This window comes from Poromitra crassiceps (genome assembly GCF_964638095.1).
Source record: "Poromitra crassiceps genome assembly, chromosome: 16".
In the NCBI taxonomy this organism is placed as follows: Eukaryota; Metazoa; Chordata; class Actinopteri; order Beryciformes; family Melamphaidae; genus Poromitra; species Poromitra crassiceps.
This window is the reverse complement of record NC_139645.1, coordinates 40616673-40638963: the sequence shown is the minus strand read 5'-3', so window position 1 is coordinate 40638963 and position 22291 is coordinate 40616673. Positions and strand designations below refer to the sequence as shown.

General features: G+C 43.1%; 1 protein-coding gene and 1 pseudogene across 2 annotated transcripts in view; both read right to left on the bottom strand.

The window, feature by feature from the left end:
• Positions 1-22291, bottom strand: part of LOC310791642 (asc-type amino acid transporter 1-like) — a 557867-nt pseudogene that overhangs the window by 33673 nt on the left and 501903 nt on the right. The window lies entirely within an intron of this gene.
• LOC310791152 (transient receptor potential cation channel subfamily M member 7-like) overlaps positions 2605-22291 on the bottom strand; it is a gene marked incomplete at its 5' end in the record, with an annotated part of 36029 nt that continues 16342 nt past the window's right edge. Inside the window, 14 exon segments of the mRNA XM_083652845.1 lie at positions 2605-3375; positions 3608-3714; positions 3855-3906; positions 4441-4646; positions 9499-9581; positions 10956-11239; positions 13958-14023; positions 14379-14423; positions 15633-15686; positions 20251-20279; positions 20619-20656; positions 21563-21636; positions 21906-21933; positions 21935-22003. Coding sequence (XP_083508971.1) covers positions 3263-3375; positions 3608-3714; positions 3855-3906; positions 4441-4646; positions 9499-9581; positions 10956-11239; positions 13958-14023; positions 14379-14423; positions 15633-15686; positions 20251-20279; positions 20619-20656; positions 21563-21636; positions 21906-21933; positions 21935-22003 — 1248 coding nt within the window. The 3' untranslated portion in view covers positions 2605-3262.

Sequence of the window (22291 nt, the reverse complement as noted above, 5' to 3'; positions counted from 1 at the left end):
GATCAGCAGGTGTCTGGTCAGGAGAGGAGGTGGATCAGCAGGTGCCTGGTCAGGAGAGGAGGTGGATCAGCAGGGGCCTGGTCAGGAGAGGAGGTGGATCAGCAGGGGCCTGGTCAGGAGAGGAGGTGGATCAGCAGGGGTCTGGTCAGGAGAGGAGGTGGATGAGCAGGTGCCTGGTCAGGAGAGGAGGTGGATCAGCAGGGGCCTGGTCAGGAGAGGAGGTGGATCAGCAGGGGCCTGGTCAGGAGAGGAGGTGGATCAGCAGGTGCCTGGTCAGGAGAGGAGGTGGATCAGCAGGGGCCTGGTCAGGAGAGGAGGTGGATCAGCAGGTGCCTGGTCAGGAGAGGAGGTGGATCAGCAGGGGCCTGGTCAGGAGAGGAGGTGGATCAGCAGGGGCCTGGTCAGGAGAGGAGGTGGATCAGCAGGGGCCTGGTCAGGAGAGGAGGTGGAGCAGCAGGGGCCTGGTCAGGAGCTGCTGTTGTGCTGAAAGTGGATGCCTGTGTCCCAGGCAGCAGGCACCGTTCTCTTCGTTGTAGGTTCAATCCGTTTCCAGAATTCCTCCAGATGGCGGTAGCTGGCAAATCTAAATGAGTGAAAGAAAAATATTATTACCTTTAAGAAGCATAAACCTATTTATTGATGTTCACCATGAAAGATCTTGCCACCAGGAGGCAGTGCAGTGGCCGAATGTGTTGCTCCTGTTAGAATTAATTGCAGTAATTTTAAAGTTTAGTCCACTATCAACTGCATCTATACCAGCAATGATTGAGTGTTCTACCCCATGTTGTTTTTAGTTAGTTTATTTTTCCATGTCTTGCTTTTTATTTTATATTTGTAGCTCTGTGTTGATGTCTATCTTGTCTTGCTTTTATTCATTTAACATGACTTTAATATGGTCCTGTGCTCACATGAAAGTATAGTAGGCTAAAGGTAGTGAATGAATATGAACACAATATAGGTCAACAACAAAGCCATAACTACAGAGGTATGCACGCTGAATATCATATGCCATAACGTACCTGGTATAGAATCTGATGTCATCATCTGATGCCAAAAACCTCTCAGAGCCAAACGACTGTCTGCTTCAGTGTAACCTCAGCCAGCCTCTCCTGCAACTCCTCTATCACCTGTATTTTTTCACATGCCATATCCAGAGCAGATGGTTCTGGGTTTGCATCATAATCATGGCACTGAAGCAAAAGCTCAACGTCCATCTCTTCTTCTTCAATCTCATCCTCTGGCCCGACTGGTCGTCCTGTTCTCTCCCAGACACGACATGGTCTGGTTGCAGGCAGACTGTAGTCGTTTCAGGCAAACAACACAGGCACTGCCCCCGCTACCAAGCGTCGGTTTCCTCCATGAATAACATCCGTGGATTAGTGTCTGTCTACTACAGACTGTCATGCTCTTCTTAATCACTAAATTGCCACGTCTCACATTATGTATCCACATTTTTCTTACAGTTTCATCCTTTGGAAATGGTGGAAACGTATATTATTTTAAGACCCATTATCTGGAAAGAAGAATCCCTTTATACAGCTGAGACGAAATCTCATCAAATGGGGTTGTGGCTCCAATTTGGTCCTTATATGGAAAAGGTTGAGAATCACGGCTAGGCTAATGGTGGTAATATAAGGTGGCAACAGTGATGGTTGAGATATCAAACACTTGTGAAAAACATCTCTTAAACAATGTCTGCTTGTATTACGTATGGGACGGGTTACTATTAGTTATATGAGTCATCTTAATACCTTTGCTTGGCTTTGTTTTGGAGGATGGTATCATCCATGTGTTTAAAATATAGACTCGTGAGGTCTCCAGACCAAATTTCAAGCAGAAGGCCACACATGCATACCCTGATCACCCCATGACGTCAGTCAAGTTCTAGTATGACGTCAGCTATGTTGTGGTCAGTTAAAGTCCAAGTATGACGTCTGCAATGACATCAGTTCATTCTCATATATGTAGCAAGGGTTCTACATCACCTCTCTCTGGCCGATCATAGCAGCAGCTAGCTTCACGGCAGTCCATCTCCCCTGAAGCCGTCCTCTGAAGCGTTGTTTTGCCCCACCCACCTCCCCAGTCCGCCACCAACGAGTCTCGACTCCTGTAGGATCCCCCACAGGGGGGGGGGGGGATCCCCTATCCTAGCCTATGCAGATGCCCTCCTCTTGCCTCAAGAGCAGCACCACTGGCCAATGGAGTCATGCGTTAAAGTATTTGCCATGCATGCCGATTGCTAAATAAAGTTTGTTAAATCCTACCAACTGGCCTCTCATGATTGAAATGAATTTCAGGTAGCAAGTTTTCCATGATGATGAATAAAAGCAAGTTGGAATTAAATTGGGTAATGCACAAGGGTGCTGAAGACAGAACAGAAACTTTTTTTATACATTTTATTAGTTTAAAATGATATACAGTACAAAATGTATACAGTAATACCCTTAGTTTCTCAGTTCCCCTGCATAAAATATTTTAATTTTAATCTGTTCAGCTCATGTCAAATAACAGTATCTATAAGATACACTAGATTGTAATTTGCTCATACAAGTTGATGACAAAGATATAGCAATAGTACCTCTGTAACATTAAAAACTATCAGGAATTTTTGGTGGACACATTTTGAGAGTTCAATACAATAAAATTACATACATTGCTCTGTAAAAGTTGCATTGCAATCTGCCCATATTTTACAAGATTTCAAATTCATGTATATCTTTTCATTAAGTATGAAACAAAAGAAAAAATGTGATATAAGTCTTTATACACATTTATAAAAATGTTCTGGTGAGAAGAGGCAAAGAGTCTTTCAATGTGAATCTCAGCAGCTTTCCTCAGAAGCTGCTGTAACCGAGACGTACAATGCACTTGGAATTGTTTTTTTCTTTAACAAGGCAACTTCTCAAACTTCACAATAAATACTAGACCCTCCGCAGTGATATTGTACCGGTTGATAGCCATTTCATATATAATAATATACTCATAACATATAAAGTTGTAAAAAAATATCTTTAAAACTCCCCCCCTTTTACTTAAAAAAAAAAAGGTCACGCTAGTTGATTTGTGTTTGACACAGCTTTTGGCGGGACCAACAAAAACTTAACAGTCTGCATGCATTGGTTTCCATGGGAACACAGGCGTGATTCTTCCAGTTTCTTCCGGTTGTGGCGTTTGCACATCTTCCTTGTCCGTGGCTTTGACTAAATAGATCATAACAGTGCACCACCCTACCTCACCCTCACCCCCTCTCTCTTTAAACCAATCACAGCATCTGCCTCATTGATTGGCGGGATTCCCTGACCCCACCCCCTGGGTCGTGGGGGTCTTCTTGTGGGAACGTCACCTTATCTGGCGTGTACTCATTCCGCTTCAGATCTGGAAAACAAGTGAAACAGAAGGAGACAGTGTCAGGCGCAAACCTAGATGGTGTAACACAACAGAATCTTCATTATGTTCTATTACTCATGTTTGTACTTTTGTTTTCTCTCATTTGTTTTGAGGTGAGATGTTTGATTATGTGCCTTTGGTTTTTATACGTCACCTGCACAAATTAGTCAATCAGTTTAGGAATAAGCTCGCTAAACAGCAACTGTAGAAGAACCCTCACCAGGAAGTTTGAGTTTCCGACAGCAGGAGTTGCAGTGGTGCTTGGCGCGGAAGTTTCTAATGGCGTCGTCCCCCAGGTTGGCAGGTCCAAATATCATATCATATGATCTGTAGGATCAACCACATATTTATTCAGTAGCACATTACTAGCAACCAAGGCCCAGTAAAGCTGAATCTGATCGAATATCAAGATAAAACAAGCAGAAAAAGAGACGCTAGCTTGTGTGAGAACTTCAGAGGGCACTTACCCCTTCTCACCACTCTTTATAACAGATGGATCTGTCAGGATTTCCCCAACACCTGCAAACAGACATCCAGACATTTCAAATTATGTACATAATCAAGACATTAACCCCTGCAACAGCCCAAATTTACCTCTGCCATATGTACAAGTCTTGGACTGTGGTGTAGTGGTAGATGAGGAGGTGGTCAATTGATCTAATATAATCGATTATAACCAGGGAAAGGAAACTGGAAACAACCTATTATGAGTCCAATATATTAGTTTTAGAATACCTGAAATTTAGTATCAGAAATCTTGGACCACTGCTGAGATTACCCCACAAAGGAACTTTACCAATGACTAAATAATAAAAAACAAAAGGCCACTCTCAAGATATTTGTTGACCATTTAAATACATTCAAAGTCCTGCTGTGTGTCCTTGTGTCAACATGTAATGTGAAACCAAGTTGACAAGTTGTTGCTGGCACCAGTTTCACTAGGACACATTGCTGTTCCTATACATGTATTGTGTTTAAAGTTCTTCTGTGCTGTGGCACATTCTCTGACAATAAGATAGCATCGGATCTCATGACCGTGGGTTTGTACCGGACCTTGCAGGTCGAGCACCAGTAGCTCTCCTCGGGTGTACTCGTAGGTCCAGTGGCTGAAGGCCAGCATGGTCTCCTCCAGCAGGTTGGTGGGGACGATCTCGTCTCCATTGTTGTTGTTGAACTTCCTGAACTCTCCGGTGATGCACTCCTCGATGGCGAACCACTGCCCGGCAGAGTGACAGTACAGCAGGAACACCTCCAGAAACCTGTGCAGGCAGAAGGGACGGGCTCAAAAAGGGCAATTTTTGAGGCAAACCTGAGGTTTTAGACAAAACTGTCCCGAGGTGTCTCTTCTGTTGTTTTGAGTTATGTAACCTCAACCTTAAAGAAAATACAATTCTATGTCTTAAAATTGCACAGCTCGAACTGATTGAAATGAAAACTGGTAGACGATCATTTTCTTGTACCCAGCACCTCCGCTTGCCATTTGGGTGCTGAAGTGCGACTATCTAACAAGAGTATTAGCAGTTAGCCGCTGAGAGGAACCATACCCTATCCCTATCCCTATACCGTAGGGATCTGTCCGACATACTGAGTCCAGAAACAGGAGGCATGAGTCCGTAGCTGCATTTTAGGGGTGTTTATTTTAACCCGCAGATAAAACACGACATGCTCTGCATATAGTAGCGAGATGTTACATAAGCTTAACATTTAGCGTCAAACAAAACTGAATGGCAAGCAGGTGTAGGTGATCTTAATGACTGCCGTTTCCGACCCCCCATTGACACACACACACATCTCCACACGGACATATAGAGGGTATGCACGTGACGTCACAAAGGCAGAAGTCACTGCATGGTCACGCCCGCAAAGTGACGTCCGTGCATATCCTCTATACACACACCCACAACTCCCCCCAGTAACCGAGTGACAGACATGCAAGCAAAACATACTCCTTGCTCCCACAGATGCCCTAAGTGTAATTGCTACATGGTGCCCCAACTCCTCCTAAGAAAAACACACAAATGCAATCTTTCTTAAATGGAAGAAATATATTTTCATTATCAATGTTACAATAGAATACCAGAACTATGAAATAACAATATATCACACTACTGTACAGAATAACTATTATTATTAAAAAAGTAAATGTTTAATATATTTTTTGAGCATGACTGTCCATAAAGTGTTCCTTCAGTTGTCTCAGGTAATTTGACAAGACAGTGTCGTAGGATAATAAGCTTGAAACTGGAGCTTGAATGAAGTGGAATGACACATACAGTATACTGTACAGTACGTACTGTACATGCTGGAAATGGCCAGTGGTTTACATTGTGCAAGCAATAATAGACTTAACAGATTCACTGCCAACAACGTGTAAACACGTTTTCAGAATCCAGCTGTTGACTGCCAACAACGTGTTTACACGTTTTTGGCATCGATTTTTTTTTTTTGACGGTGGGTTGTGCATCTAACCCTTTTACATCTCTTATATAATTATTGGAGCCACCGAACGTTTACAACCCATTCCACCGACCCACTAAGTGGCAACAGTGCTCTCCTGAGTCCTGACTAGAGGAAGGCAAGCATTTTTTTAACTTGTCACGCCATTCTCACCCCAGCCATTCTCATGAAAATGGATGGGGGAAAACGCTTTCCTTTTCGCGCTGATTGCTGGCGATGCGGGATTGCAAATTTACATAATAGATTACAGGTGGAGGAACACACTTTGAAACACGCAGCATAAATATGACCAGAATCGCAAAAGCTTCTCTCAACCAAAACTCCAAGAAGCGAGCGAGTCCATCCCGACTTCCTCAAACAGCGGCCGTGCAGACAGGCACAGCAGCAGCAAAGCACTGAGACTGATGACAAGCTGACGGCCGCTGCAGCCAAGAAGAACGCCCACGGAGGGAGGAGTTGAAGCAACTCTCCCTCTCGCTCTCTCCCTCTCTCTCTCTCTCTCTCTCGCTCTCTCTCTCTCCCTCCCTCTCTCTCTCTCTCTCTCTCTCCCTCTCCCCCTCTCACTAGGATTAAACCTAGTGCGTCTCCCTCCCAAGAGGGAGGGAGAGAGAGAGAGAGGGAGGGAGAGCGAGAGGGAGGGAGAGAGAGAGAGAGAGAGAGAGAGAGAGAGAGGGAGGGAGAGCGAGAGGGAGGGAGAGAGAGAGAGAGAGAGAGCGAGAGGGGGAGGGAGAGAGAGAGAGAGAGAGCCAAAAATGAATGGTTAAAGTGACTGTTCTATCCAATTTCACAAAAAGCCGTTTATCTCTGAATATTTTTTCTGACGCTAAAACCATGCTGTATTCAACTGCTAATGCTTACATAACTACTAACTCTACAAACTAACTCTTTTAGACAGAGAAAGTACACATTCTATTAGTACTTTTGAGATATTGTATGTTCACAAAGTCCAAGCTGAAACGAATCCTCGGCTCTTGTAAAATGAGCCATAATCCTCAAAAAACGGCTTGGCAGAAGCTACCTACAGCAAAAAAAAACGGCTGGCAGTCAATGTGTTAATAGGAGATAAATTACCGTTTTAAGGAGTTTTACAGCGAACTTTACTCATCTAATTGCGAAGCTGCTCAATCTGATCTGATTTTTTTTTTACCCTCTTGAAATACCCAAACTTAGTGACGCTGCCAGAGAGGATTTAGACACTGATTTTAATAATAATAATAATAGCTTGGATATATATAGCGCCTTTCAAGGAACCCAAGGCCGCTTCACAGAGCACAAAAAGATGACGGACACACATAGATGACAACAAAGAATAACAAAGAACAGAAAGATGGTGCCAGGACAACCACCTCTCTCTGAACGTCTCCAAGACAAAGGAGATCATTGTAGACTACAGAAGGGGGTAAGGCACACACCCCCCAATCACCATCAACGGCACAGTGGTGGAAAGGGTGGACAGCTTCAAGTACCTGGGAGTCAATATCCACCAGGACCTGACATGGGCCAACCACACCGCCACTGTTGTCAAAAAGGCCCAACAGCGACTACACGGACTCAGACGCCTGAAGAAATTCGGGCTAAGGCCAAAAATCCTCAGGGACTTCTACAGAGGCACCATTGAAAGCCTGCTGACTGGCTGCTTCACCACCTGGTACGGGAACTGCACCACCATGGACCGCAGGGCGCTAAGAAGGGTGAGGCGCGCGGCCCAGCACATAACAGGATGTGAGCTGCCAGAACTGCAAGATCTGTACAACCAGCGGTGCCTCAGGAGGTCCATGAAGATCATCAAAGACACAAACCACCCCCACAACAGTCTGTTCTCCCTGCTACCCTCAGGGAGGAGATACAGGGTCCCAAGAGCACGCACAAATCGCTTGAGGGACAGTTCCTTCTCGCAGGCCACGAGACTCCTTAACATATACAAATAGTGTAGTAGCCGTACTGTACCGCACTGCAGCTGCTACCATCACATATGACTAATGTTCAATAGTATGTTTAATTAGGTATATGCTATTTGCACCTAACAGAGTGTTACTATGTTTAATTATGTTTAAAGTATGTTCATGCCATTTGCACATATGTGCAGTGAATACGCCACTGTCTGTGGCGTGTCTTACTGCTTTATTGCTTGTTAAAAATCAATAAAATTTTATTTGCAGGGAGAGAAATGAAAGTACACTGAGCCGTGTTTTGACCACATTCCTTTACCCATGTGGTAAAACTTTGATTTGTATTCTAACTGTTCTTTTTTTGTCATTTCAACAAGTAAATGTGTTGTGTTGAGAGTGATTAAGCAGCACAGAGTAGGCTATCAGGGCTGAGAACTGATATTACTGATATTCAGTAAAAACAAGTTAGGTGATTCTATTCATGTGCTGATGTACGGTAGTTTGAGAGTGAAACCACACTCAGTACTGCACATAATGGTGTTTCATTGTAACGTTTCATAGGCCGTTATACATAAAGGAATTTGTGGCGGGCCGCCACAAAAGGATTTTGACCGCCACAAAAAGATGTTGACCAAAAAAAAAAAAAGAAAAAAAAAAAAAACTTTTTTTTTTACAGTGCACCTGAACGCAACATGCAAGATACCCGCTGAATAAGTGTCCAATAAATGTTCATGTCATTCTGGCCAATACTTCTGTTATAGCATTTCAGTCTGGAATATGGAATATCTTTCAATAATCTATGATTTAGCTGCTAAATTGTCAAATATCGCCATCTGCTCGCTACCCAGGCACTTATGTATGTACTTAACCTAACTAACTTAACCTAACTAACTATCCGGTGTGCACAACATTGTCAGCCTAAACTCTGGCTGACACCCCAAAAACCTACAATCCGCTACAGAAAAATGTATATTGTTTGTTTATTAACTGGCCCCTCGCCTTCTATCATTTCACGAAAGTGGCAAAGCAAGTTGAGTATCCCTGACCTATAGGGAGACATTTAGTTTGTCATTGTAAACCCACAGCACAGTAATGATGACATGTTCTTCATAGATCTAGCCTTTTAATTTTGCTCTTAAGCTTTCTCAAAGTACACCAAATTCATGCATTTTACTTAAAAATGTAAAAAAAAAAAACCTTGCGGGGGCATGCCCCCACACCCCCCTAGGGGGTCTGCGGTCCTCCACCACAAATACTCAAAATCATGTGGGAAACACTGCATGATGATCACTTGGCTGCCGCCCTGAATAGGAAAGCATCGGTCCCAACGCGGAGCGTTAGGATATAACGAGACCTAGGCTAGGCAGAGCACGCTGGATAGTTTGCCAGACCTGCACACCTCTAGCCGCAAACTTTCAACAGCGGTAGCCAAATGGGTGGCTATAGCTTGCAGGCCGATTAACATTGTGGAGGACGAGGGTCTGCATATTGTTTGAGCATGCACACCTTTGAGGTTATTCTGAAGAATATTCTGGACAGTATTTGTCTTGTTCCAATAATAATAAACATACGCATAAAGCAAGCATATTCATCTACTCCCATGTTGATGAGTATTAAAAACTTGAAAAATATCGGTTTAAGGTAGATTAAAAAAGTGGCGATTAATTTGCAATTAATTGTGATTAACTATGGACAATCATGCGATTAATCACGATTACATATTTTAATCGATTGACAGCCCTAATTGTACCACATGTGTCGTTACCTCGGTGAATAAGGGATTGTCTTCGGCCTGATTTGGTTGAAGGCAAATGTCAGCTTCTGAGCAGCTCGCTGCTGTTGAATTTCCTGAAACAGACAGACAGACAGACAGACAAACAGGCAGGCAGGCAGGCAGACAGACACCGGTCAAATAGTCTGATAAAGGTTTCCATTGCAATTTCAATCTACTGATGAGGTCTTTTCATGTCAATGTCACTACCCTGATAAAGACATGTAACATACTGGGAGTGCAGGAAGGGGGTGCAGGCTTGATAAGAGAGCAACTGAAATACTGCCCAAAATAAAAGATTATTAAAGGGATAGTTCCGATTTTTTTGATGCGGGTTTGTATGAGGTACTTGCAGACAGTCAGTGCAAACTACATGAGCAAAAACGTAAAACAAAAAACACTGCAACCCATGTTGCTCAAAGCATAAGTGTGGAGGAGCACTTCTTGGAGCACCTGGCTACAGTGAAGATTTCAGCTCAAAACAGGGTGAAAAGACGTCATGTCTTTTCAAGGCAACGTGGCATCTGAGGGGTTGTGGAGACTTGATGACACCATGTGAGCAGTGAGGAAGCATTTTCAGGGTTTTTGCTGTTCTTTTTGTGTGCTTGTTGTGACCCTGTTCACACTCAGCAGACAGCTCTACTTGCCTGACATGGCTGGTCTGCATTTCTCCAAACTGGGACCGCGCCGGCTGCATTCTACTGCGTGTAGTACACTGTCGGCAAGTACCTCATACAACCCCACATCAAAACATCTAAATTATCTCTTGGAAAAAAAAGATCACAAATTGAGTTGCTATGGCATTTTTGTGGTTATTTGCGTGATTACTTTTTGCCACAGTTCTTACTCCTTTGCCATGCTTTTTCACAAACCATAAAGTGGCAAGTAGTGTTGGCGGTAATCTTCCGCTTGTGCAGTAGCCTGACCAACAACCTCTTTTCCTCCTTAGCAAGAAGCCCTGCAACACTTTGACTGCAAGTGCCGACAAGTGTTCTGGTGTTAATATAGTTCAATCAGGAATCAGATCCTGGGGCGTCTGCGTAGTGTAGAGGCAAAAGCACTCGCAGGACCACCGCAGTGACCCGGGTTCAAACCCCCGGCAGCGGTACCTCCGGCTTGGCCACACGTCCTACAGACCAAATTGGCCGTGTTTCTGCGGGTGAGGTATCAGTCCTGGTTGCTGTACTACTGCCTCCTCTGGTCGGGGGAGGGGAACTGGGGGGGCAGAGCTGATCCTCCCGGGACGCTGCGTCCTGCCGGTGAAACGCCTCGCTGTCAGGTGAAAAGAAGTGACTGGCTACAACTCTCCCCAGGTCGGCAGAGGATGTGGAGCAATGACAGCGGGGGGATTTAGCCAAGTACAATTGGAGAGAGAGGGGGGATCAGATCCTATTCTCAAGAAACTACAGCCTGAAGCAGTGTGTGTGTGTGTGTGTGTGTGTGTGTCCTACCCTGAGACAAAGGTGTAGCACAGTGTCCTCCTTGTAGATGCTCTGCCAGGTTTGGACCACCTCCGGAAGGAAGGACTTGACGATGTACAGGTGCCCCGGCTTAAGGATGTCGTACTCTGACCAGGTGCAGAGCACCTTGAGGGCTCTTCTCAGCCCCCCGCCCATCTCCTCCTTGCTGAGAAACTCTATTTTGGCACACAGGCCCCTCTGGGCCCAGGAAGACATGCTGTTGTTGATGGTGTTGGGGGAGCTCTCCTCAAGACGGTACACAGTCACTGGCTCTCCTGAAACAGCACGCCCACGCACGCAAACGCACGCACGCACGCAAACACACACACACACACACACACACACACACACACACACACACACACAGACAGACAGACAGACAGACAGACAGACAGACAGACAGACAGACAGACAGAGTGGGGCAGGTGTGAGTTAGATCCACTGATACAATTAGGTAAAATTGTACTATGGGTGTGATAGAATAGAATAACGGCTCTGGAACCAACTGTACATTTGCTGGCCTAAAATGAATATTGCCATCTCTTGCCATGTCTCCCTACCTTCTTTGTCTGAGTAAAGAATATCATTCTCTATAATAATAACTCTCCTTAAAATATAAAGTTGATGACATGTGCCTTGTTGCTGTCCACTTAACAGTGTTGGGTGTAAATATATAGTAATGATTAGTCTGCGTTTGATCCATATTTGCGTGTGTCCTCCTAACGTTAAACCTGGCAAAACGTCTCGTCCCATCCTCTCATCATCCCAAGGAAATCCATTGAGGAGCCGACAACAAAACGTCTATCGTTAGCTTTAGCTTATAGCTTTCCCTGGGTTTAAGAGTTGTGTTGGATAACCCGTGAAATCCCGGAGTGGAGTATTTTTGTTGAGTGAACTGAACTGGTAACATGGAAATCCCGAAAGTAGAGCATTTTTGTTCCTTTATAAACAAACTGAGAGAACTGGACTGAACTATAGGCTAAATAACTTTTATTCTACCCGTTTTGCTCTAATGTAATCTTTGAAAATTGGTGGTGTGGTTCAGTTTGTGTTTCATTCTACTGCCCTGCAACTAATTATTATTATTTGTGTTGTAAAGAATAGCCATGCTTATCTGTATTCTGAATGCATGTATCCTTGGTGAGGTTTGACAACATTTTAACTGGTTTAACTGCTACATAAATAAATGGCCATGTGGTCATTTTATATAAACTACAAATTGAATTTACAGAAAATATGCTCTATCGTGAATGATGTACATCGTTATCGGGATATGAAATTACCTATATTGGGATATGAGATTTTGGTCATATCACCCAGCCCTACGTTCAGCCAATCATGTGGCAGCAGTGCAACGCATAAGATCATGCAGATACAGGTCAGGAGCTTCAGTTCATGTTCATATCCAGTGTTGGGCAGTAGCGAAGCTATATAGCTTAACTACTGTACATTTCTCAGTAGCTTGGTGGTAGCGTCGCTCCTTTTGAATCAATTAGCGTTTTCAGTAGTTAAGCTATTTATAGACCAAGTAGCGACGTAGCATCCAACAAACGTTACACGCTACTCCCCAGAGAAAATCCATGAGCAAATCACGCAGCAGTGGACTGGAGATTTCTGCTGCGGTTCGGAATAAAACAGGAGAAGACAATGTCATGCCGTCGCCATACTGGGAAGGAAAAATCTTTCATCCCCAAACCACAGACCACACTTATTTTGCTTACTTTATACGTACTCTACTTTATTTTGCTTATTTTTGCTTACTATTGCATTTTACTACTGTTTATTTTATGCTATGTTGTGTTCTGTGTGCGAGCTACTGTAACCTGTCCCAATTTCCCCCCGGGGATCAATAAAGTCTTTCTGATTCTGACACTATCACTCTTTTATTTATTATGGTTTTATTGCCTGAAAAATATTTTTGAATTGTTTTTTAATATTGTGCCAGTGAGTTTCAGTGTGTGTTAATAAACAATCGAACTGAGCATTTTTTTTTGCCTGCCTATTTGTTTGGTGGAAAGTTGTTCTTGATCATGAAGTTGATTCAATGTAAAAAAAAAAAAAAAAAACGAAAAAAAAGTAGCTTCGATGTAGCAAGCTACTTTTGCCATGTTGCTTGTAGCTTAGCTTGCTACATTTCTCTGGGGATAGCATCATTGTAGTTAAGCTATATTTAATTGAGAGTAACTGGTAGCTTAGCTTACTACACTTTCCAAGTAGCTGGCCTATCACTGTTCATATCAATGGGGGGGGGGAGGGGTGTGATCTCAGTGACTTTGACCATGGCTGTGGGTGCCAGACAGGCTGGTTTGAGTATTTCTGAAATGGCTGATCTCCTGGGATTTTCAAACAACAGTGTAGAGTTTACACAGAATGGTGTGAAAAACAAAAACATCTAGTGAGCAGCAGTTCTGTGGACGGAAATGAGTTGTTGATGAGAGAGGTCAGAGGAGAATGACCAGACTGGTTGGAGCTGACAGAAAGGCTTCAGTAACTCAGATAACCTCTGTACAACTGTCTTCAGAGTGCAACACGTCAAACCTGGAGGCGGACGTCACTCTGCTAGCCAGTTGACACTGAGCTGAAAGTTGATACCTGCCTAATATTGGTAGGTGAGTAGACCTGTTTGAGTGTACATTTGAAGGAATTGAACAGATGTCATTTCCCTGAATGACTTGCAATAAGTGAAACTGTGGTCCTAACATGATCGCCACCACAAACCACACCATCAAACTAGCTATAACATCCAACTAAAACATCCAAAACCTTTGGGCAAAAAACAACAACAACACAACGGAAACTACTGGAAAGTTGATTAAACAACAGCTGCGGTGTGTGGGTGTGGCGCAAGCATGAGGAAGTGTGGGTGGGAGAAAACAATGTAAAAAACATTTTTCTCCTCGGCACCCTAACTTCCTCGTTCTCTAACTGACACAGAGACACAGGTAGTTTCACCTAACTGAACACGCAAATATGCAAATATAACCCAGTCTTACCTCTAGGGGGCACAGGAGTGAAGGGGATACTCTGGGACAGCCGCATCAAGTTGTTACGCTCCACAGCTACAGGACACACACACACACACATGCACACAAAGACACACACACACACACACACACACACACACACACACACACAAACAACTCTAGCTGGAGAGGAACAACTGCAGTGCTGCATGATCATCCTGAATTGCTGGATGCTGTGCTCATGATTATATAAGAAACAAAATCAAATTTTTATCCACTTTTGTGTCAACTTTTTGACCATTTTCTACTCTGGCATTCTAAATCAGGCAAAATGTTTCAATATTGTCAATAATCTACAATTATTAGTCCTGGAACTTATATAGAATTATATTAACAGTGGACCCTTCCACCCTAGAGTCTAGATAACAGTTTGGAAGAATCCAAATCTCACCTGAATACTGGTAGTTTTCCATGGGCTTGAAAGGGGAGCCGATGGCTACAGGGGGAAACAAAGATGTCGGCCATTAACCCTACTGTCAACAAAATTATTTGAAAAAAGCTGGTGAATGCGTCAGTGATAATTATTTAGACGCCTGAATTCAGATGGGTAGCCAATAGTGATGCGCGGGTTACCCAGAATCTGGCTCCAATGACGGGTTGGGTTTGTGCAGACTTAAAAAACCCTGACCCGCGCATCATTACATTACATTACATTACGTCATTTGGCAGACGCTTTCATCCAAAGCGACTTACAATAACACATTTTTGTCAGCAATAGAGCAATCAACTATGGAGCACAGTCTATGACAACTACAAATTCTAAAGGAACAGTGGTACAAGTTTAGGTTAGGTTAGTTTTATTTTAGAAAGAGAGAGAAATAAGTTAGATTTTAGAAGGGCCCAGATGGAGCCTGAAAAGGTGTGTCTTTAGTCTTTTCCGAAAGATCGGCAGTGATTCAGCCGTCCTGACTGAAGGTGGAAGCTCATTCCACCATTGAGGTGCCAGGGACGAGAAGAGTCGAGATCGGGATGAGCGACTTTTGAGCCCCCGTAGCGAAGGAGGGGCGAGGCGACCTGCACTGGTGGAGGAGCGAAGGGAGCGGTGAGAGGTTTGGAACCTGACCATAGATTGCAGGTACAGGGGAGCTGACTGGTGTACTGCCCTGTAGGCCAGTACCAGTGTCTTGAATTTGATGCGAGCCGAGATCACTGCATCACTGGTAGCCAACATCCTGAGCTATTACACTATCAACCAGTAGAGGTCTCTGGACTACTAGATTACAAGCAAGTCAATTCAGCACAGTGCACATGAGAACAAAGTAATACTTATATACAAGCTATATACAAGCTACTGGTCTCATCTATGGATACCTGATATATATAATTGAATGCATCCGTTTTACTTCCTGGAAAGAAGAATTGTTGCTAGGCACACACACAAAAAATCATAGTAGTTGCAAATTATTGTCAAGCTGTTGATTACAGATATACAGTATACAGTGTATGAAATCCATCTATCTAAGATAGACCATAAAATATTTGTAAATATGTATTACTTCACCCAGGTCTGGTTTCTTAGTAACATTAGCTCATTGGTCTCTGTGTGAGAAAACATTGTAAACCACTGGGGTCTTGCTGATATTCATGGCATAAACAATACTGATATAGCTGTATCTGAGTTGGCGGTGCGGTCTGTGTTACTCACAGTCCTTCCTGGTTCCCAGGTGGGCATGCCATGCGGTGTAGAGACAAGCTGCAGCTGTAAGCACAGGAGGAGAGAACCATAAAGCCGGCATGCAGCAACACATGACTCACTAACACAAACACATACATCTGATCGCAGGGTTCCCATTGTGGCCCTGATGCGAGATTCCATGACTTTCTATTGGGAAACGTGTGTGAAACAAATTGTTAAGTAGAATGTTCTGTTCATTCCTATGAAGTGACCCATGTGTAAACATTCCTACTTGGATAGTCCAATGTTAAAACTCAACTATCAGGTGACAATAAGTCAGTATTGCCTATAGCAAGCGGTTTCAAAGTCTGAGGCCCTGTTTACACGGCGACGCTCCCCGCATAAAACGGCAAACTTTTTTAGCATTTTTTTAGTGCCTTTCTTTTACACGGGAGGGTGAAAATGCAAAAAAATGAAAACAGGTGACAGAGTGGAATTCTTGATAACGCTGCCCCTTACTGTTGCAGTGTAAAGTGGGGAAACGCAATTCAAGTGATGGTGTTACGCGCAAATCAACCCCCCTGTACATGCGCGCCCCCCTATGTAAACAAACGCATTGGACAGACCTGCCCCCCGTAGTACCACATTTTAGCCGCCAGGTGTCATCTGGACATAAAAACACTGCTACATTTACAGGCAGGCAGTACGTTACCTCAGATCTTCAAATCTCACTAAATATAGACAGTTTTCACGGAACGATGTTGCTAGGGAACAGTTTGAAACCTAGCTTAATTCCTGTCAGTTATTTTATTAGCAAACACTGCAACTGGAAGGAAGCTAGGGACAATTTAGAATGGCAATTGTCAAGTTAAAACCGTCTAAAGTTGGATTGTAAAAACGTGTCTTTGTAATTAAGAAAATAAATAAATAAAAAATCATGACTTGACAAGTAGGCTATAGGCTACGTGCTGTAGACATACTCTGTTATAATAAGGACATGCAAAACACATTCCAACTGGGATTTGAACTCACGCCTCCCTAATCTGCAACATGGACCAGAAGTCAGCTCTTAACCCACTCCACCACAGAGACCATTAATGGCAGTTAGTGTGTTTTGCATTAGTTAAATCGTTTCTATGTGCAACCTTGCTCTCCCGTACGTGATTGTCCCCCCTGTCTAAACACCTCTCCTCACCTTCCACTTGTGTCTGGACAAAAAGGCCCCCCTGCAGTACCGCATTTCCACCACCATGTGTAGTTTCTCCCATGGAGGCTTATGTTTAACTGTAAAAACAGGTGCTAGTGAGATAGATAGATAGATAAATAAATAAATAAATATATAAATAAATAAATAACATTTCATCTCTAGGTCTCTTTAGATTGCCATAAGATGGACTGTAAAAACAGGTCAGTAAAATAAATAAATGAATAAACTAAAGAATTCATGGCCTTACAAGTAGGTAGACATACTCTGTTATAATAAGGACAAGCAACAAAGATTACAGGTGGGATTTGAACCCATGGCCTCCAAGTCTACAGCATGGACCAAATGCTAACTCTTAGACCACTGTACCACAGAGACTTCTTGTGGCATTCATGCTGCTTTGCATTAGTTAATTCTCTATGTGCAACCTTGCTCTCCCATACATGATTGTCCCCCCTGTCTAAACACCTCTCCTCACCTTCCACTTGTGTCTGGACAAAAAGGTCCCCCTGCAGTACCGCATTTCCACCACCATGTGTACAAATGTTTCTCCCATGGAGGCTTATAAAAGAATGGAACCTCATCAAGTCTCGTCTGTACACACTAGCCCATTTAAAGGGAAAGGTTTCCAAATGTAGCCTATATTTAGGTTTTGAATTAATTGGAGTACCAACATTTCATCTCTTGCCAAAGGATGGACTGTAAAAATAGGTGTTAGTAATCAATCAATCAATCAATCAATCAATCAATCAATTAATCGACTAAAGAATGCATGGCCTTTCAAGTAAGTAGACAAACCGTTATAAAGACATGCAACAGACAGTGGGATTCGAACCCAAGGCCTCTGCAGCCAAAAGTCAGCTCTTAAACCACTGCACCACAGAGAGCTTTGATGACTGTTGCTGTCTTTTGCATTAGTTAATTCCTCTCTATGGGCAATTCTGCCCTCTCATACATGCTTGTCCCCAAGACCTCACATCTCTTCCACTGTCTATGTGTACGCCTCATGCAGAAGTGTCCCCTGCTGTACCACATTTCTGCCACCAGGTGACTGGGAAAACCAAACACCTTGCTCTAGTCTTTCTAGTTCCTCTTTATTGGGGTCACAATATGACCGTAAGTGGTAATTTTGACGTCAAGATTACAAGCTCTCTGATGATAAATTCCTCAATTGGGAGATTCATGCATTTATTGTGTTAATATCCTTTAGAAAGACACTTAATGTGAAGAGGCAATTTTTTCTATTCTGTACAGGCACAATTAGATTGACCACACCTTGTTGCAGGTTGTTTCTCACAATCATCATGCTAACCATGTCTGTCTCTTTCATGTATTGCATGTGTGAGAGAATGCAACAAGCAAAGGTTCTTGAAATAACATGTATTAATGGTTGGTAGACTGATCAACAAGGAATAGGCCTACATGTGTTTTGCTTGAAAATAATAGCATTTCAGCATCTGTCACTAACTAGATTAAAACCTATAGGCTATCTGTTTTGTTTCAGACAGCCTTGTGACTTGCTTTGAACACAGAAAGAAAGAAGGAGCCTGCCTGCATATCAAAATGAGGCTAATAATTGCATTTAACTTGTTTATTTAAAATAGTACTTGACCAAATAGAAAACAACAGAATATTGACGAAAAACCATTTTGACTCTAGCACAAGTCTGGGTAAGGAATGCTTATGAAAGATTCTGAGGCCTTAGTAGAAGCTTAATGTTGAAGGCAAGGCAAGGCAAGGCAAGGCAAGGCAACTTTATTTAATGCCAAAAACAATTCAAAGTGCTTTACAGAAATAGAAGAGATAAAACAATACAACAATGGAACACATGAAATTACATCAGGAAAAAAATTACAATCACAGTAAAAAGTGACAATAAAAAAGAATTGAAGTTGAAGAATACTGTCTGACGAAGAGCTGTTTGGCTCGAAACGTTACCACTGCACTTGGTGCAATAAAGCTATCAAAAAGGAGTCATTTTAGTGTGCGAGCGATTTTTTCATTTGTTTCACTGTTATATTTTTTCGTCTCAGCACCTACCCGAAGTCTCGATCCTTGGATGTGCATGTTTACATCTATTTCAAGTTGAAGAATACAACATGAATCTCCTGGTAATTCAACGTATTAGCAAGATACACCTGGGTGTATTCATTCTAACAAAGCTTGTTTGCTGGTCGGACAAAACTGCCTCCCCACCAAGCCCCGCCCCCGCAGCAGACATGTGCAGACTCGAGTTTGCCAATGAGTTTGCTTCAAGTAAGTCAAGACAGGCAGATTCAATGGTGGAGTGCATGCGCCCCCTAGTGGATGCATGCATTTACACAGGGGGGGGCACGCATGTACAGGGGGGTTGATTTGCGCGTAACAATGGCACAGCCCCCCTTCACCATGGAAGACAATGGTAGGCAATAGGAGCATTGAACTAGCGCAATACTATACAGCCCTATGGCACAGGCACAATGAGTCGCATTGACATTCAACAAACGATTTGCTAAAAACACATAATCTGCGTTAAGTCCCCCTACTAACATCGCACATAGCTTATTAATCACTGTCTCCCGCATTGAATAATTGAAGACAACTCACTGTCTGCGATGCATTTCCTCAAGTGAAGTCCCAATTGTGCTCAGGTCTTTTTTATGTTGCTTTACTGGGTTTTTATTCGGTAATCCAATCTGGAGCAGTTTATTAGGCTACCATTGTGACTTCTGTGTCACTCTATCGCGAGGAAAATTCATTTAAACTTTACTCACAAAGCTAAATCAAGCCTGTTAGAAACAGACAGAATAGGGGAAGCTAGGCATTTTTACCTTCAAAATAAAAGCCGTATTGATAACTGGGTAAATAAAAATCAGGGTCGTCGACTCACGACTACGTTTTAAAATTGACTTAAGTTGTCTGTGTTCTATATGTCTTCTGTGTATTTCGGATCACACACACAAAAAACGTTGCAACATGCATCAATAAGACTATTAGTTTATTTAATTACCATTATTGTGAAGGTTTTAACCAGAAGTTGCAATGTTATTCTGGCTCATTTGACGCTTTTGCGGTTTCAGTCGGCACGCAAATCGTTATCACAACAGCTGTGTATAAATGCGAAATAAAAGGTGAGCACATAACGCTAGTTTGCCGTTTTATGCAGAGACGGTTGTCGTCTAAACATGGCCTGAGACTGAGTGCCTCTCCTCACTCAGACAAAGCCCCCCTCCCCACTCACGATTATGTTATTTGATCCTATTGCCACTCGGCTAATTGAGCCAAGATAGTGTGATATTGCTGTTGACGCTTCAGACGACACCAAATGCATCAAAAACGTCTGTCTGAAGGCATGTACTGTCACAGTAAACTTGCCAACTTTCTGCAGGCTACTGCTGGAGCATTGTCACACACATGCACAGACAAGTGTGGACAGAGGCATTTCAGTGAAACTACAATTCCTACCATTCAGAGGATCATCCCCAGGAGCTCGTCTGAGAAAAAAAACACAACAGACATTAGCTTAAATAACCTAGCAAAATGCACAAGATGAAATGCAAATCAAGCTAGTTCACATCGATGTCAGTGGCTGGGTAAGGTGTTGTGACTTACGTTAAGTATTTACAGGGGTTTACAGTGTGTGTTTGCATTGTCTCAGTGGGAGGAAAAACAGGGCAGTCAACTGCAACAGCCTTGTGAAATATACATCATTATAAATCAGTCTAGTTTCCTCTTCTAGCTAGGACTTCCCATAAAGATAAGAGGTTATTGCATCTTGCGTATTTGGTTTGCAGCTCTGTGTGTGTGTGTGTGTGTCAGGAGAGGATACTTACAGGCTGCTGGCTTGGGCTGACTTGACCTGAACTCTCTCCTGGTGGAGAAAAGGAGAGTTGTCCAAAAAACAACAACAAAAAACAGACAGAAATAGTGAACAGTAGAGTTTAACTGTACATAGGCCATGTTCAGACTAGGAGGCCACATCTGATTTGTGAACTTTAATGACCTATTAATGATTCTATCCAGATTGGTTTTATGAGTCTGGATGCTCCAAGTCTGATTTGTGTCACATGTCCCAAACCACATATGGAGGTAGTTTCCAATCTGCTTTCGACTGATGTGACTTCAGTGTGGATGCCGTGATCACCCAAATCAGATTTGAGAGTGTCTTTTGCAGGGGGCGGGGACTTGAAGAGCAGAGAGCAGACATGCAAACACTGCCAGAAACATTGTATGTTGGCTCATTGGCTCATCGTATCTGGACACACAGATCCGACTTGAACACTTGCCCAAATCAGATTTGTGGCAGTGCGGACACACTCCCAAATCAGATTTGGGAAACCAATCAAGATAATGATGATTAACGACTTTAGCAGCAAATCGGATTTGCCTGTATGTGAACATGGCCATAGTCTTGCTTGCCAGACTATCTCTCAAAACTTTGTTTGAGTCTGACTTCACTTACTCAGGTATAGCCAGACAGATACACCCATCCACCAAAAGTACTAAGCAGGCCTGCTCAAAACTTGCCATTTTCAACGTGTAGGCTGCTAGCTTGCTTGCTAGCGTTGTTGTTTCAGAGGGGTGGAGGCATTTGAGAAAGGGATTTCCCTTCGCTCAGACTGAAATGGTCAGAGCCAATGGCAGAGCTTATACCCGCACCCTGCTTACATTACGAGTCAGACTAAACTGTACACAGTGGTGTTCTTAAGTGTACATGAGAGTCTGTCTATGACAACATACATACACACACCCGCGTGCACACGCACACACTTCTCACCAGCACTGCAGCCCTGGGGTCCTCATGGAGGAGGATGTCTTCAGCTGACACTCTGCTCCTCTCCTTAGTCAGAGCTACAGAGGCAGAAAAGAAAAAGGGAAAAAAATTACCAATGAATTTAATTAAGGATCATTTTAAAATATTACAACTAATAGCAGTATGTTTCTATTATGAAAATGAGGGACCTGGAAAATCCCTCAACCCAAAATCAATCAATGTAGCAACTGATTTTTAAATGATCAGATATAGCTGAGCTAGGGCTGCAGTGCACTGAAATATATATTATAAGATCTTTCTTAGCAGATCATTTCTTAGTGTTGTTCATGTATTTACGCAAGCTTACTGGAGTCAGGATGAAGGAAGGCGGGGCCTCCTGTCAAACTCTGTGAAGCCGGCATATGAGTTGACGGTCCTGATGTGGCCGTGAGCCTCAGGCTGAGACACAGACAGACACACAGGAAGCTGTGAGAAGGTCAACACATGTCCCTAAATGTTGATTCATAGTGAATGTGCCACAATTTAAGCCAATGTTTCTAGGAATTCAAAACAGCTAGATGGCAGAGCTTTATCTAGGATCTCAAGAGCTACTGTAGATGACAGCTGTATCTAGGAACACAAAGAGCTAGGTGACAGAGCTTTATCTTTACCCTGTATGATTCTCATCCATTCTGTGGACCAAGATCTGACATCAATATCAGATCGAGTAGAATCAGGAGGGACGGGGGATAA